Source organism: Trachypithecus francoisi, unplaced genomic scaffold, assembly GCF_009764315.1.
Source record: "Trachypithecus francoisi isolate TF-2019V2 unplaced genomic scaffold, Tfra_2.0 Lachesis_group4, whole genome shotgun sequence".
Classification (NCBI taxonomy): Eukaryota; Metazoa; Chordata; class Mammalia; order Primates; family Cercopithecidae; genus Trachypithecus; species Trachypithecus francoisi.
Window position 1 is genome coordinate 38923317 of NW_022681469.1, and position 17973 is coordinate 38941289.

General features: G+C 36.8%; 1 protein-coding gene across 1 annotated transcript in view; it reads right to left on the minus strand.

Annotated features, from left to right (window-relative positions):
• Positions 1-17749, minus strand: part of KCND2 (potassium voltage-gated channel subfamily D member 2) — a 488618-nt gene extending 470869 nt beyond the window's left edge. The window contains exon 1 of the mRNA XM_033192916.1: positions 15173-17749. Within this exon, the coding sequence (XP_033048807.1) occupies positions 15173-16287 (1115 nt within the window). The 5' untranslated portion in view covers positions 16288-17749. The remainder of the gene's footprint in view (positions 1-15172) is intronic.
• Between the last annotated feature and the right edge of the window lie 224 nt (positions 17750-17973).

Consider the following 17973-nt stretch of genomic DNA (forward strand, 5'->3'; position numbering starts at 1 on the left):
TATTGACCTGAAGACTTTGCTTCTATGGGAATTTTATTTCTGTATGTAGGTAGTTGTATGTCAGAGGATATGTGGTTGAAGAAGTGGCTAGAAAGGGTTATGAGTGATACAAAATTGAATGGACCTTTAAACTCTACAGTAAAGATTTTAAAAAATCTTTATTCAACATCTATGATTGGCAAAGCAATGTTCTAGGCATTGTTAAAAAATCTGTGGGGGAGATTTTAACTCAAGTGTGAAGTTCTTTGAAGACAGAATTTTGTCAGCACGTATATTGAGGCACCTTAAAACGCGACAAGGCCCTAGATAGAGCATTATAAAATTATGAACTATTTATTTTCTTATTTGGTGCCTAGGGATACTACAAATAAGCAAAAATACAATATGAGCTTCAAAACAACTTATTAAAATTAAATTGTATGTGTATTGCTTCAGTGAAACAGTTTCCTCTAAATCAACTAAAATAAAGGTGAACAAGAATCAGAGATCCAATCAAAATAGATGTTGGATGAAAAGTTGGAAGCCATTTTGTTTTTATTTTATTTATTTATTTATTTATTTATTTATTTTTTGAGACAGAGTCTCGCTCTGTCGCCCAGGCTGGAGTGCAGTGGCCGGATCTCAGCTCACTGCAAGCTCCGCCTCCCGGGTTTACGCCATTCTCCTGCCTCAGCCTCCCGAGTAGCTGGGACTACAGGCGCCCGCCACCTCGCCAGGCTAGTTTTTTTTTTGTATTTTTTAGTAGAGACGGGGTTTCACCATGTTAGTCAGGATGGTCTCGATCTCCTGACCTCGTGATCCACCCGTCTCGGCCTCCCAAAGTGCTGGGATTACAGGGTTGAGCCACCGCGCCCGGCCAACCATTTTGTTTTTAATATTCCAAATTAAAAATGCAGGACGATGCTTCCAAGCATGGTGTGTGCAGTACTTGGCTGACGTTTATGTCTGACCTAAGGTGAAGAAGCTAAAGAATAGCTGCTGTTCTTGGCAAGCCCACTGATCATTTCTGCAGGACAGTAGGAGGACATGTTTATTTTGTGACTCAAGGCTCAAATCTTTGGTAGAAGTGTAAGGTAACTCTTACTGGGATACCTGATAAGGGACATGAGATTAAGCACATAGATTTTTCTTTAATTTTCTCTGATATCCTCCCAGAAATACTTCATATTTCAAAACTCAGACTTGCTTCTCAGGCCATTTTCTATTGTTGTTTGTTCTTGGTTCTTTTTTAGTTTAACTAAAGGTGTTTACTTGATTTTTTTGGTTAGCCCTGGCTGTTTAAACTTAAACAAATTTTTACTGGAGTGGCCTTAATTTTATGAGAGTTCCATTTTATTGAGTATTTTGCTTATTTTTATTTAGCTCTCTTGCCAGTGAGGATTGAACTGTGGCAAATAAGGGGGCAGTCAGTGGACAGCATGAAAACATAACACAGCTTCCATACAACGGATGGTGCCTGCTACACAATAGGATTCTTTGTCCCATTGTAAGAATCAAATCATCTCCTTACCCCTCCTTACTTTCTCTCTCTTTACCTTTCTTTCTCCTAGTCTCTCTCTCTCTCTTTCTCTCTCTCTCTCTGTCCTCCCACCCCTGCCTTCCTCTCTTCCTCCATATATACTCATTTAAGGAAGAGAGGCCTTACAAGTGGTTTATAAGACTCTTCTCTATTTATCTGACTTGGGATAAACCTGTATCATCTAACTAACCTCATTTCAAGTGAAGATTTCAAACCTGTCACATCAGGCCTCCTCATCTTAACTAAGTGACATTTAGGTTTGCATGAAGTTATGTTTATCAGGACTTCTATGGTCATATCATAACTTTTGACTACAGGTTTCATCTTTTTACCAAACCTGATGTTCAAAAACCCTGTAACCACAACTAATTAGACAGCATCCTCCAATACAGGAAGTGAATTTCAATTTCTGGCTATATTAATCTTCAGTCAGCCTTTTGTAAGACAGTTCTCATTATACCTGGACCTCATGAGAAAAAGATTATTATATATTTCATATATCTATCAAGAAAGAACATGAAATCATTTTGGACAAGCTAACATCTATGAAAAGCCAATTAAACATCTCAACATCAAATCAGCCATTCAGTGGCTTTTTACATAAAACGTCCCTTAAGCTCAATTATAATCTAAGAATCCACTAGTAATTTGTTTTCTATCTTTAGGTCCTGCACATTTGAAATCCCTTACATGTGATTAAAAATTATCTTCTTTGGAAAGTAAATCCTTTCAAATCAACTTCTGTGTATATAAAAGAAAGTAAAAGGAGAAAAAAACATACCCAAAGAATATTCTAGTTTCATGAGATTTAGAGTGTCTTCATACTTTGTGTTGTCTTATTTTTCATAAGCTCCTCCTTTGCTCAGAGGCTTTTATCGAATTTCATTTTCTTTACTTTTATTACGAGCAATTGGTCCATTATCTTGTGCCTCCACTAAGGAAAGCTCAGCCTACCTATCCTTGACAATGTTAGAAAATCAGTAGCTTTAAAAGTTCACAATCCTAAATTCCCAAAAGGAAGCAACTGTATTTTCCTTAGTCCAGTTGGTCTCCTAAACACCGACTAATGGTTGTTATCTCTGAAACCTTATACCTTAGCACATGATAAGATATGGCTTTTGCAATAAAGCATTGGTTTTATACCTGTATTCAAGACTTCTGATTTTCTATCTATTATATCTAATAAACAAAACTGAAAACAAGCACTTTAGCTACTAGATCGTAGTTGTAAATGTTTTGTTGTTGTTGGGACAGAGTTTCACTGTCACCCAGGTTGGAGTGCAGGGGTGCAATCTCGGCTCACTGCAACCTCTGCCTCCCAGGTTCAAGTGATTCTCCTACTTCAGTCTCCCAAGTATCTGGGATTACAGGTGCACTCCACCATGCTTGTGTATTTTCAGTAGAGACAGGATTTCACTATGCTGGCCAGGCTGGTCTTGAACTCCCGATCTCAAGTGATCCACCCACCTCTTAAAGTGGTGGGATTTTAGGTGTGAGCCACCACATCCAGCCTTAAATGGTTTGTTTTTACTGATACTGAAACTTCCAGCTCAAGTCAAAACAGGATGGTTAGAAATAGGCTGAGAGGGCATTCTTCAGTGGGTCTTATATTTGATGTGAGAATTGAAAATGCTGACATCATGGTTTCCATCTCCAAAGACTATTTCAATTGTTTTAGGTGAACTCCCAGAATATTCATTTTTAATAAGTATTCCAGGTAATCCTAATCCTGGTGATCCTCAGTATATATTAAGAAACATCACTCTAAATTTACTAAACTCTATATATGAATCTCACAATCATCTGAGAGTTATGTATTTTGATAATTATGTATATTTCTTATGAAAACACCTTTATATGTATATAATATTATCACTTTGCTTTATAAAAATTTGTATACGGTATAGCCAAATCAAAAATATTTCTAAATATTTTGTGAAACTACTGGTGCAGACACATTTCATTATATTATTAAATAACCTGCTTATAATGATTTTGCCCCAAATTTCTATTAGATAGTATTCTCTAAAAAACTCTTCATGAAATAAGATACTTTCTTTTCTTAAATAGCTATGAAACATATAATACTACACTTCCTGCTTTTCTTTGTCTGCCAGGAATTTCAAAGCTGATTTTATGCTCAGCAATGTTTTATTTAACGTAATTTTTATTCTCCATCTTTTTCCATCACCTTTAATACTTGATGCTTGCTTAATCATCTCTGTTTATTTGACAGTAAACTGTTCCAACTCCTCCTTGAAAATGCACAGAGTAAAAAAGTAATGCAGGAATGACTAAGTATATAATTTCAAAACAAGTCTGTTAGGGTACTAAGATTTTCATAATTTGGTAACCCAAAGTCATTAAATGTTGGATTTCTAACCTAAAAATATGTTTTGTATGGTGACTCAAAATTCCAGTTTCTAAATAGGAAATTCCTTTTGATTTATGGTGTGTCATCAATCAATAACTCTTCAGTAATTATTTCCTGCCTAATTGTCTACTGGTGTGATACACTAGAGACTTATTCTAATGCAAGGCAAATATGTAGTATATTTAATACTGTTATATAGTCAATAGTAATAACATAATAGCAATCCCTCATATAGCACCTATTTGTAATGTTCTTGTGCAAAGTGAAATTTAAAATGGCTTTTCCTATCTCCCACATCCCCAGATCTTCTTAAAAATATTATCATCAATAGGTTATATCTTCCCAGAAAAATAAGACTGGGCATATAGCTATATATCAACATACGCATCAGTATATAATATTTACACATCTGTACAGTTTTGTATTGATGTATATGTGTGTGCTTCCCAAAATGCATATTTGAGTACACATTACACATTCACACATATTTTAGTAATATTAAAACAACATGTTCAGATCCAAAAATTGTTAAATAGTGTGGAAAATAAAAAGGAAACAAAAGTAAAAGGAATGCGAACAGTCTATAAAGTGATTTCTTAATTTATTCATAGTTTTTGCTTAATATAGTGTATTTCAGAATATATTGCCAACATATGCTACTTGATTGAAAAAAATCCTCCCTTTAATTTTTTTAAAATGAAAAACCTTACCTTTCACTTAGATAACTATGAATGTATTTGGACTCTTTCCATAAAAATAATAAAGTTCTCTGCAAAATTGATAGGCACTTTACTTATCACTACTCTAGGACCATGCCAACCCTGAATAAAGTGAATAAAGTCTCCTATTTCCATAAGGAAGAGTCGCGAGCCATTTTCTAAACTACATTCTTTTTCTTCGTAATAAGATATTTATTGTGCTATCTTCTGAGATTTTACATCTAATTAATACAATTTTAAGTCCAAAAGCAGAAATTCTGTATTAAAAAAGTAATAGCAGAAAACAGATCAACATGTATACGTCTAAGTTAATTATGTGTTTCAAAACAACTTCCCTTTATTGCAAACATTAAAAAAATGCAAGGCAATCTATAAAAGATTAGAAAAATATTCATTTGAATTTCCATAACTAAGAATTTACTGAAATGGAAGTAATTTCTTTTTGACATCTATTCTTATATCCTGTTTCACAGTGATGTATCCTCTTGTGAATGTCTATGAGATGTTTTGAAATTAGTGCATTTTTTTCTAACTATAGTAATGTTCTAATAAAATAGACAAAATGAACAAAAAGACTGTTAATTGTATATTTAGATACAATAAAGCATCTGAAAACCAATTGACTATCAACATCAATTCTCATACCTAATTTCACAAGAATAAGTAAACTAGTCTTGTGAGATATTTTCAGGTTTGATGTTTTCCGTATTATTGGCTACGATATGTTCAGCCTTGAATTTAAACAAATAGCTGAAGATAATAAAATATTCTGCATTGTGAAAATATAAATAACAGTGTTACTACCAGAGCAAATATTTTCAGGTTGAAAAAATAAAAGGAAGCCAACGACAAATCATTGAGTTGAATAAAATGCAAGTTACAACTGCTACACTTTATTTCTCAGCTCAAAAATGTCACAGTAAAAGTAATACCAGTGGAACAATATTTTTAATTTCCTGTTATGTATTACATGAATTTGTTTATCTTTGTTACTAATTCAGTCTCTCATTAGATTAAAAATTACAAATAAAAATACAAAGTCATCACCAGATTTTTAATAACACGGGGAAACTTTTAGACCTGCACATACACTGCTTGGTGATGCTGCTCTGTTACGTTTTTAATTTTTTTTTTTTTTTTTTTTGAGACAAAGAGTCTCGCTCTGTAGCCCGGGCTGGAGTGCAGTGGCGCAATCTCCACCTCGGCTCACTGCAAGCTCTGCCTCCCGAGTTCACGCCATTCTCCTGCCTCAGCCTCCTGAGTAGCTGGGACTACAGGCGCCCGCCACCGCGCCCGGCTAATTTTTTTTTGTATTTTTAGTAGAGACGGGGTTTTACCGTGGTCTCGATCTCCTGACCTCGTGATCCGCCTGCCTCGGCCTCCCAAAGTGCTGGGATTACAAGCGTGAGCTACCGCGCCTGGCCAATATATTGTTTAATGGTGGGGACAGGCATAAAGTAGAGAAAGAAATATAATGGGGGAACCCTCCAGTGTATTGTGCTGTAAAGAACACTGGACTTCAAATGATCTTCCAGAAATCTAGCTTAGATTCTTCAACTAACTAGACCCTATAATTTTATATAAATTTCATGACTACTCTCTACCTTAGTTTCTTCAAATATAAAATAAGAAGTTTCTACAAAATGATTTCTAACAAGCCTAGCAAGTCAAAATTCCATGACTCTAATACTTTTAGACTAAAGCAAAAAATTAAACATTAGGAAGAGTCTGCAGGGCACATTCCTTTCTGATTCAATATTGTGCCTAATGTGCATTAGTAGGTTGATATAATTTAAGAAGAATACAAAAACAGCTAATTTGGTACAATCTAGACATATTCTCATAAGTTTCAATGTGCTATCTAAAACAATATGGAGAAGAATTTCATTTTTCCAAAGTATACTAAGATGGTATAGGTTTAGACAGCCTTAATTTCTACAGCATGATGAAAGGAAACCAGCGAATGGTTGGGGGTGTGTGTGTGTGTGTGTGTGTGTGTGTGTATACATGTGTGACAGCCCCCATGAATCCTAGCTTCCTTATCAGGAAATAGGCCTCTGGAAAGAACTTCTGGGTAAGATGCAGAATTACCTAGAGGGCAAATGTCTTCATGGAAACAGCATGCCAAAGTGAGATGCCACACTGAATTCCTCTAGATTCAAAAACTACTTTCACAATTTATCTGGAAAGCATACGCTATTTTTTGCATTTTTATGATGTTAATCCAATTTTTGTTTCTCCAAACCCAAGTATTTCCAATTATCCATTCATGGTTATAGTTTATTCTTCAGCATGGTGATTCTTATCAAAGCTTTGCTTCTGCAAGTTTTCATTACACATCTGCTATAAACATGGTCTCAATTTAATTCATGTTGAAAAATACATATCCTATGGAAATTTTCACAGATTTTAAGACATGTAAGCCATTTTGTCTTTCAGGCTTATAAAACTAACAAAACACCCAGAGAAGATATATATGTATCTACTGCAAAGTGACAAAAAAGGAATAAAAAACATTTAAATAGAATTCAAAATGTATGCAATATTCTTGAACACTAATATTAGAATTGACAACTGTAAGTATGCAAACCTATATTCAAAAGAAATAATTATCTGTATCAGTTCCCAAATAATTCCATATCCATTGAGCACTAGCCTTGTCTTTCAGCTAAAATATGGAATTCAGTTTTCATTTGAACTAGATTTGTGTTATTAGTAACAATTAAATTATGTATTAGAAAATACCCATTCTTTAGATAATCTCCTGAATAATTGGATATAAATTTTAAGCTAAGTTAAACATGACAAACTAATGAAGGATGAAAATTTATTCATGGTAAATAAGTTAACTTTAATTTGACAATTTAAAAATGTTTTAATTGTTTTAGAGCATGTGCTCCTTTTAATACAGAAATCATATCCTATCCCTACCATGCTCACAACTCTCTAATGGCTCCCCTTTTCATCTTAAATGAAATCAGAAGTCTTTACTATGGTCTATCATATTCTACATAGTCTAGTCCTAACTACTTTACAGATTCCATTTGCTACTAAGCCCCTTACTCCCTTTGCTTCTATTACAGGGACATTAGATGGAACTGATGAAACTTCATCCCACCTTGAAGTCTTTGTACTCCTTTTCTGTCTTCCTCTAACTCTCTTCATCCAGATAGTCAGAAAGTCATTTTATCGCTTCAATCAGCCATTGGCTTAAATTCCAACCCCTTGGTAAAGTCTTGTTTGTCCCTATGCAAAATAGCAGGTTTGTTACCCACATGTATTTTGTTCATAGCACTCATCTCTACGTAGCATTATATAATACATTTACTTTTTTATTTCTGACTCTTCCATTATGTTAGTTTTAAATCATTCTTAAGTTGAGAAAGTTGACTTTTTGGTTACTGCTGTGGTCAATGACAGGTAGCAAGTGATCAATAAAGGTCTGTTATGTTGAATTGAACTCTGTAAGCTACAGTTTGATTCCCTGAGAGTGTATGTTATTGGTATTATTTTGGGTTTCCAAGAGCACTATTACTGATATTGTTAAAAGTGAAGAAAATGAAGAAGATGGAAGAATTAGGTCCACATAAAAGCAAAAAAGACAAGACCTTTTACTTTTAGAACAAAATCTTCCCATTCTATTTGACATTATCTCAACTGTCATCCTACTCTTTCAATGTTATTTTTTCTCATTATTAACCTCTAGTAACTCATTCCCTACTCCCCCCACACTTTTTATGATTTAGATCATTACATAACAGACTTGTCAAAATTCCCAAGGCAAAGTGGATTGCATTATGCTAGAATATATACTTACATTTATCTTTACATTTTGTAATCTGATTTTTAATTCCTTAGAATGTTAACTTCTTCCTGATGGTGATTACACTGAACTTTTCCAGACAGAAATTGCATCTATCTCCTATGCCATTTACAGCCAATATTTCCCTATTTTAAACAATTCTATTTTATGCATAAATGAGAAAATCTGGATAAAAAAAAGTTCCAGCTTGTGTTACTGGGTAAGAGAGAACACCTTTCTAGTGATGAAGTGTCATCGAAATATCTGTTGACCCATGGGCTTTTTAAGCTACTCATATTTAAATAAGGAAATGGGCTTTCAAGGGAAGGCGGTATATTTCTATGTTCATTCACTTACATCATGAAGCATCTCCATACACCTCCCAGAGGCATCTGCAATTTACCTGGACTTCACTAGAAATCAAACTGATGAAGAAAATGGCAATTGGCAGCCATTAATTCTAACCTTTGCAGAGTAGTTAGTTATGGATGAAAAAGTTGAGGTCTCACAGCCCTTCCCAGTCAAAAAGAGAAAAATTAAAAGGGTAGATTTAGTAGATGAGAGGATAAAATGTTCAAATAACAAATGTAAATACTTTTAACATTGAACAAAGCAAAATAATTTGGCTTAGAGTAGCAGATTATTGCTAATGTTGAGATGGCACTGCTCCATGGCTAAGGAGCTCTCCATGGCGTACAAGTGCCATCTCACACCATAATCAGCAACACACTAACATAGATATTTTCCTACATTTGAGGACCGAACTAGGTAATACCTCCCCAGAAGGTATACGCTCAAACCTCAAGAGCCTTTCAATTTAGTTAGAAAATCAAGAGGTAAAACCATAAATTATATATGGCATTTACTAATATCAAGCACAATTCCAACTATAAATGACGTAGGCTTGCTTAGGGGGCTGAAAAGCCTTCATGGAGAAAATGTAAAGGCTGCCTCTCAAAGGAGAAAACTAAAGGGCAAAACATTCAAAGAGCAGTGCAAATATGCACAGAAGTGGTGTTTCACCCTGGGTTTTTTTTTTTTTTTTTTTTTTTTTCAGTATCAGACGCTATCCCACATCATCAAATCTAGCTGCAGAAGCTAGTGGGAGAGCAATGCTTATACATACATATGTACATAAATACATACATACATGTATGTGTGTATCCTTGCTCAGAAAACAATATAAAACATATGGAGAGTAGAAGGGAGGAAACGGAATGAATTCATTATCACAACTTTAAAGGAAAAAATATACTTTCTTTTCAGTGAATGTTCTTTTCACCATTTGTGTTCTTTCAATGAAAGAGAAGTTATATTGCACATTTTTAATGACTCATAGGCCAACTCTTTTAGGAAATTAGGGCAAAATAACTGAATTCCTTTGTTTTCCATCAGGCCAGGCAAAAGATTCACCGTTGAGTAGTTTGCCCCCAAACGGCCTGAAAGTTCACTGGATGAGAATACAAGTTTGTGTTATATCAGATGGGAACCATCATGATAAACCCCAGTGCTGCATGGATAATTGCAGAGCCAGCAGTGATATTGAGGAATGTGGAGTGAGTCACATCAATAGAACTAAGAGAGAAATGTACCGCATTAATGGAATAAATAATAAATGTATTCCTTCTCTTATCCCTGTATAATCAGCAGCAGTCCCCAGACAATTATTGTAACACATTTCTAGATAATGTTTTAGGGTCTTCAGAAGAAAATGAGTATAAAAGTAAAATTTCAAAATATATTGCTGCTATCTAATTATGTAACTATGGACAAGCCACACAATTCTTAAATGTACAAAATTATAAATTTTAAATACATTATAGGTCACTGTTCTCCTACCAGGAATGTAGAGATCAGGTAAAAAGAAATTTGAACTTTAGTGACTCACTTTCAAAGATGAGTATAATTGAGAGGAATGTTCAGAAGTAAGTGATGTGAATATAAAAATAAAATAAGATGGTTTATCAGTAGTCTAAAGGAAAATTAAAAATAAAAAAGAATAGCATAACAGACCCACTGAAAATTAGAAAATAGCATTTTCTCAAGGGGACTATGTTGAAACAACACATATTAGCCCTTTTGTGAAATACCTCTGTCTGGCAACCGAGTAAATGCTAAAGTACTAGAGGCTGGATTAACGTACATATTTTAAAATTCCACATCAAATATTGTCTCTAATTCAAGGGATGGCTAAAACAAAATGAAGACATGTAAGATTTGGTTACTTGTAATGCTAAAAGAGGAATACATAACACATTTCTCTACATTTCTTTAAAAGTTCATTTTCAACTTCCATCAACTAACATATTCTATAAAGAACTTTACACAAATATGTCATAGTATGTCAAAATAAAAATAGATGTTACTCATACTATGGCTCTTCACCAGAAAAACAAATTTTGGTACTTCCTACCTTTTAAAGAGTTTTATATTAATGCATTAGCAATATTTATGTATAGATGCTGACACAAGGGAAGATCATTTCACCCATTTCAGTAAAAACTTTAAGTCTCTACATAAATGATTCTGCAAGATATACTCCCAACATTACCCAAAGGTATATAATCAGAATAGTGAAAGGCATCAGGAGAGTAGTATTTAAAAGTTTATCCTTCTCTTTAATAATATATAATTATAACGTTATCGTATATCATAGATATGATCATATATATGCATATGATAAATTATTTCAAAGTATGCCATTCTAAAAAAGGAACTTCCCTGATACATTGCTATGAAAATTTAAGTGAAAACTTTTCTACTTTTTTGCTGTTCCTTAAAATAGTAATTCACCAAACACACAAAAATTGAAATATGGCAATTATGCTAAGTTTTCTGGCAGCAAAGATGTAACACCACCATATTTGTTTTAGATAATTATATGATATAAATTAAGTTTTTACTTTCCCAAATTTGTTCTGAGATCAGAATATAATTTATATCATTAAAATAAAATTTCTCTCTAAACACAAATTTTACAGAAATGCCATGTAGCAACTTTCCCATACTGAAAACTTTGATGAAAACAATTTTGTTTTAAAATTAAAGTAATATGGATCACAAAATGACACTTCTGAAATTCTTAAGTTTTATATTATGAGTAATATGATCCCTTCTTTTAAAGAAATTGTCTAAATGGGTAATAATCAAGACCAAGAATGCAAATATTTATGTTACTTAACATAATAATAACCCTTCAATTATTTAATGTGTCACCTGGTACCACCTCTAATTTCCAGATCATGTGTATGAGGGACAACGGTAAACTGAGGCTTGACACTGTTTAGTACATTTTTACAAAATAATTTTTGATTATTGGTGAACACTTAGAAATTTCCTAAGTTTAGCAAGATTTGAATACTACCATCTAAATGAAAAATAACAACTGGATGTTATTTTTCAAACGACTTTAGGACAAAAGAGGAGTTCCAGGTTCTTTTTCTACTAAGGCAGTTAATGGCAGTAACTAGAGTTTACATTATGAAAAGGGGAGGTGGGTGGATAAAAGGGTGATTCAGGGACCTGTGGAATATGCTCAGGAAGAACGTATGAAATGGAGGAACAAATCCACCTGAATACTCAATCTAAAACTTAAAAAAAATTCTGACATTATTTTTTCATTTTTTTTTAAACTGTGCTTTCTATGTTTCCTATTCTAGTAGGAAATGAAGTAGCCTGAAAACTATTTTTAAAGCGCTCATTTTTCTGATAGATTAACTAATGACTTACACAGTAAGCATAGTCAAGTTATAGTCTAATGATATACTTGATATTTCAAGGAGCAAAAAAAATGGTTATACAAATACACCTTGGTTCTAAGATAGACACATTCAGTTCTTCAGATCATAAAACCAACTGAATATTGTCTAAAATAGTCTAGAAGCCACAGATGATTCTGCCAGTCCCGAATGACAAAGCTCTTGATTATTTATTCTCATGTAGATAATGTTCATATGAGCTGGAACTTTCGATAACCTCTGTTTATAATCATATTTTCACTTTTATTATCATTAATTGATGAACATTTAGCTCCAATAAAATTAATAGCCACATAAAAAGAGCTCAGATAATACAATGGAAAACTCTTGATAATCATTCAGACATAGTTGGATATTGGCTCCAACTATTATTTCCCAGAAAGTTTACACCTTACACTTCATCCTCTAAGTACAGAACTACAGCCTAAACAATAAAGTTAGGCAATGGCTTTTATTGAATATCTTGTATTATTAAATAACTCTGTTGAGTCACAAAGATGGCACCAAAATGGCAGTGCTTATAAGAATCTATTTCTTCAGGGTACAATACATAATAAATATATTTTGATGAGAAATTAAAAACATTTTCCTATGAAATTCTTTTATAAAGCATATGATTTGTCAAGTGTCCATATATGTTCTCATTTTGATTACATCGACGTTTCCACATCTTAAAAGTATGACTGCTCTATTCCATCAGGATCATTAATTAGCTTAATTTCCTGAAAATTAAAATGTTCAACTTCAGTGAAGCTAAGTCTTTAAAGTAACTTCCACTTAGCTTCGAAGTTCTAAGAAAGTGTGTGTATTCAATGCTTCTAATCCACTTACTTACCTATGGAACATGTGAACTAAATCCCCTGCATAGATTTTACTCTGCCATTATAATTCAGTTTCTTAAATATTTTCAAAAATAGGTGCTTTCAAGTATTTTATTTACATAATAAAAAAATTGTCACTAATGTTTAATGTTGCCTCATTTTTTTTCCTGAAAACAAAAATAAGCTTCAAAATAAAATAAAAATTGGAAAGTCATTTCCAGAAACAAGTTTTAAAACAATGCTAACTTCTCAAGTCTATTACAGAACTATTAGCTATAAGAAATTAGAATTCTCATCAACATTCTTTTTATACCTATATTCAATCATATAGACACTATATAGCATTAAAATGACTCTGATACCTCAAGAAACACAGCCATATATAAGAAATGTTTCAAGTGTATTTCATTTTAATAGTTTTCCCTTCCTATTAAAACCAAATCTTCTTTTTTATTCAGTTGTGCTTCTAATTTGATGTCATGACAGTGATTTGTACTACCCATTTGTCCTTAATAAGGATATCCTGCTACAAAATGACAAGACAACAAAAACAAACCTCTTTGATAAAGAATAAGCACCTACACTGCGAAGGCATTCTGCATCATCCTTATCCTTATAAACTGTTACAAATTTACAAACAAGAATAAAAGGAAATACAAGAAGTGGAACATGGATTTTCATTAATTCATTTTTTTAAATGTACCAGTAGGTCTTTAAAAAAAAATGAGACTAAATAAAAAGCATAAATCATTGTATTTTTCTTTACCACAATTTCTTGTTTAACCTAGTCTAAAATTCTTCATATATAAAATATTCCATTAGTTGGCCATATAACATGAGAAATTCTGTACAACACAATATGTCTAATAAAATTAAGTCGACTTTAACCACAATGTCATTTAAAGAAGCCAATTAAATTATCCAGAAACACAAAGCTTAAAGAGTAGCCTTGGGAATAACTTTTTATCTTACAGCCATTACCAAATCCTCACTGAACTGATTACCTATGCAAGAATAGTAGCATAACGCTGAAGAAAAGGCACTAACATCACTCCCTAGCTTATCTAAGAACTCATAAAAGTAAAAGGATCTAACCATTTTATTTTATTAGATTCTCTAATACGTAAAATGTTGCCACTCTTCTGCTGTTTGACTCACACTCTTAATCATTTGCCTCCTTTCCTTTTTTTTACTACCTAAAAAAACTTAATTCTAGCCCTAAAAGTCTATTAAAAACAACATGAATTCAGAAATTTGTCCCTTTGGTTACAGAACTTCATTATATGCCCCAAAAAGAATGCACAAAAAAATTCTAAAAGGAAATTAGGACCCCAAATTTTATAATACAGTCAGCCTTGGTGACCATCCATCTTACCAGATACTGCTCTATCTTCTATGTGTATTTAATGGGTGTGGGCCCATTGCCTGATGGGATCTGTAGATTCTAAAAAAAAAATGTGTGGATGACAGTCTTTTGCTTCTTTTTTTGAAACTATGAACCTAGAGTTTGAAATATGTTGCAAATTTAATTCCACTGCATATTGTAGAGTTGATCAGTTTCAGTTCTGATATTCTAAAACACTGAATAACCTATCAACCATAATTAAAGTGTATACATATGAATATGTGCATATATATTATAAAATACTTTGATAATTACATCTACAATCTATGTTTTACGATGTAAAATAAGAATTATGGTTCTTAGAGGAAAAATGCACACCATAAGTATCTATTCATATGAAAATAATAGTTCAAGTATACCTGGAAACTTTTTATTTAAATGCATTGAACCACTTTCTGGAAATTTCAATATACATTGTATATATTTGTGTCTTTATTAGTGGATAGATTTTGTTTTTCATTGTCATAATATTTTTATATATTAATATAAATACTGTTACTATTTCATATATTCAGGAATTCTAAAATTTCTTTGTATCTTTATCACTTTCAGGCATCAATGCTCAACATTTGCCAGCAATGCCTTAATACTTCAACCTGTGTATTATACCCATTTCACAGATCAAAAGAGTTTTGCCAAACCATTTAGATAATGCTTTCCTAAACTCAGGAAAGAAACCAAATGATTTCCCCGGAATTATCATGTAACCTTAATGGGTCCACAATCGCCTCACCCATACCCAACCTCCATCCCATTTCTCATTATGGCACCTACCCTAGTGTTGTCATGGTGACGATGGTATACCAGAATGCTGCAGGGATGCTGGTGAACTTGCTGGCCGAAGACCCCTTCTCTGCGTAGAACATAACTGTAGCGAAGATGATGATAGCCATGGTGAGCGAGAAAAGCAAGAAGCCCAATTCTGAGGCACAACTCTTCAGTGTGTACCCCAGGATGCGCAGGCCTTGAGAGTGTCGGGAAAATTTAAAGATCCTGAACACCCGGAAGACTCGGAGCGTGACAAAGGCTCCGCTCACGTCCTCATTGTCTGTCATCACCAGCCCAATGTAATAAGGTAGGATGGCCACCACGTCGATGATACTCATGACACTACGCACAAAACGGTAACGACTAGGCGCTGCAGCCAGGCGAAGCAAATACTCAACTGTGAAGATCATGACGCAGGCCGTGTCCAAGCAGAAGAAGGCCACCGCATACCGCTCTCCACAGGGCAGTTCTTTAATGTGACCTGGGCTTGATCCGCAGGGCACTGTTTCCACCACATTCGCAATGACAGAGACGGCGATGAAAAATCCCGTGACATAGTAGAACACCAGGGCCATCGTGCTGGTGTGGGGGTTCTCGAAGGCCCGCCAGACCCTCTGCCTTGCAGTCATGGTGGGCAAGGCGCTCTCTCCAGTGGTGTCGGTATCCGCGTCGTCCTGTAGGCGCTCGGCGTTCTCCCGCCTGCGATCCTTGTACTCCTCATAACAGCAGTCGCCGATGATTTCCGGGATGAGCCCAAAGAAGGCCAGTTCTTCATCATAAGCAGAGATGCACTCGTGGCGAGGATAGTGGAGCTTCCCAGTACGATAGAAATTCAGGATGTGGCGGAAGATGTCTGGGTCACGGTCAAAGAAATACTGCTGAGTCTCTGGGTGGTAGAAAAAGTCCCTCTCAGAACTGCCCAGTAGAGTGTCTGGGTAACGTTCCAGGGTGTCCTGCCACGTCTGGAAGCGGGTTCCACTCACATTCAGCACAATGAGAGCATCTTGGGTCCTTTTCCTCTCCTGCCTCGGGGGAGCCGGCATAGGCCCCGAGGCCACAGGCATCCACCCGATGGCCGCTGCCCTTGCAAAAGGCAGCCACGCTGCTACGCCCGCCGCCATGGCTCCTTGAAATGGAAGGAAGGGTGACGAGGCGTCTACAATGGGTCAACCGAAGCAGCCACAACCCACACACTTCCTCCAGTCAAGCAAAGTACTAGTGAGAAACGTGGTCCAGAGGTGTCACTCTTATTCCAAGATAGGGCTTCTGGTAAAGTCACAGTTCTCAGAGGGCAAGTTTCCCTCCAAGACAGGTGTTTGGAGTAATGACAACAAAATACAACGTCCTAACAATCACCCCCAACAGAACCTAGTCAAACCTCTTCCAGCAGGTGGGCCAGGCCACCCTCTGGCACAAATAAGCACACAGGTGCAGCCGCTTCTTCAAACAGGTGTCTTTGATTTCTCCCCTGGCACAGTCTGGATAATATGGGGTCAGTATGTGGAGTGTAGGATAGAGAAGACGAACGAGAGTCACCCAATAGAATTATTTCGACGAATTAGGGAATCTTTCCACCTACCCTTCTCACTCTTTCAAACCTTCCTTTCCAAGTAGCCCTTCCCGCCAAAGGAGTCTCAACAAGGCGACCTGTTGTTGTAGCTCAGGAGATACGGTCACAGCCGCTGCCCCACGTCTCTCTTTGGGGGTCCAGCTGCTGCTGCCTCTACTCCTCGGGCTGTATTTGCAGAGATGGAGGTGATGTGCAGTGGGTACGGTGGGGGGCGTTAATACAGATCCTCCTCCCCCACGTCTACAAACACCCTCTGTGTCTGCCAAAAGCGTTCGCCCAGTCGCCCCTTCACTCTCTTTTCAAGTTCAGCTCAGGTGCAGTGTGACAGTTACAGAGCCCAGGAGCTGGCAGCCGCCGCCGCCGTGGCGGCAGCAGCATCTGCTTCCGCGCAGAACGCGCCGCGCCCGCAGTACATACCTGGCCAAGCGCGCGCCGGGGCTGAGTTGCATAGAGACTTTCTCCTCGCCGTGCACCCGGAAAGGGAAGAGGAGAGAAAGCAGCTCGCGAGCAGCCGAATCCGATGTGCCGAGGGAGCATAAATAAAGCTCAAGCGAGCTCTTCTCCCCCTTCCCCCATCCCTCCGTTCCTCCCTCCTCCTTTTCACCTTCCAAAAGCCAGGCGCAGGCGAGCAGAGCAGCAGCAACAAGTTCAAAAGGTGCGGGGGAGGCGAGAACGGAGGGGACTCGCTCCTGCCAACTTACTGCGGGGCCACTGTCGCGGGGACCTGACCAGCGCGGTGCGGGGCGGCGGGGCGGCGGGGCTGCGGGGCGGCCGGGCGGGCGGCGGCGGCGCGGCGGTGCCGGGGCCGGGGCCGGGGCCGGCACGGGCTCTCGTCCGAGCGCGGAGGCAGAAGGCGCTCGGCAGCGCGGGGGCGCGGGAGGGCTGCTAGCTGCTTCCCCGCCAGTGGGTGGTCCTGCATCTCCCCGGGCTCCCCGCGCTGCTCTGCTAGTGCAATCAATAAATAAGGAGAAAATAAATAAATAACCGCGAGCACGCCCCGCCACGCAGGTTAGGAAAGGCGTCTCCTGCCTTTCCCTCGGCTTGACCTTTCTCCGCCCCCGCCCCCTCGGGCTCCTCTCGCTCCACCCCAGCCACCCACCAGCCCCGGCGCAAAATGTCACCGAGGGAGAGCATCCAGGTGGATCTGCCGGGGAGGAAAGCGAGCCTTGGTTGAACAAAGGGAAGCTTCACGCGCTGGGCTGCGGTGGTTTGGTGGAGGAGAGGAGAAAGGGGACCC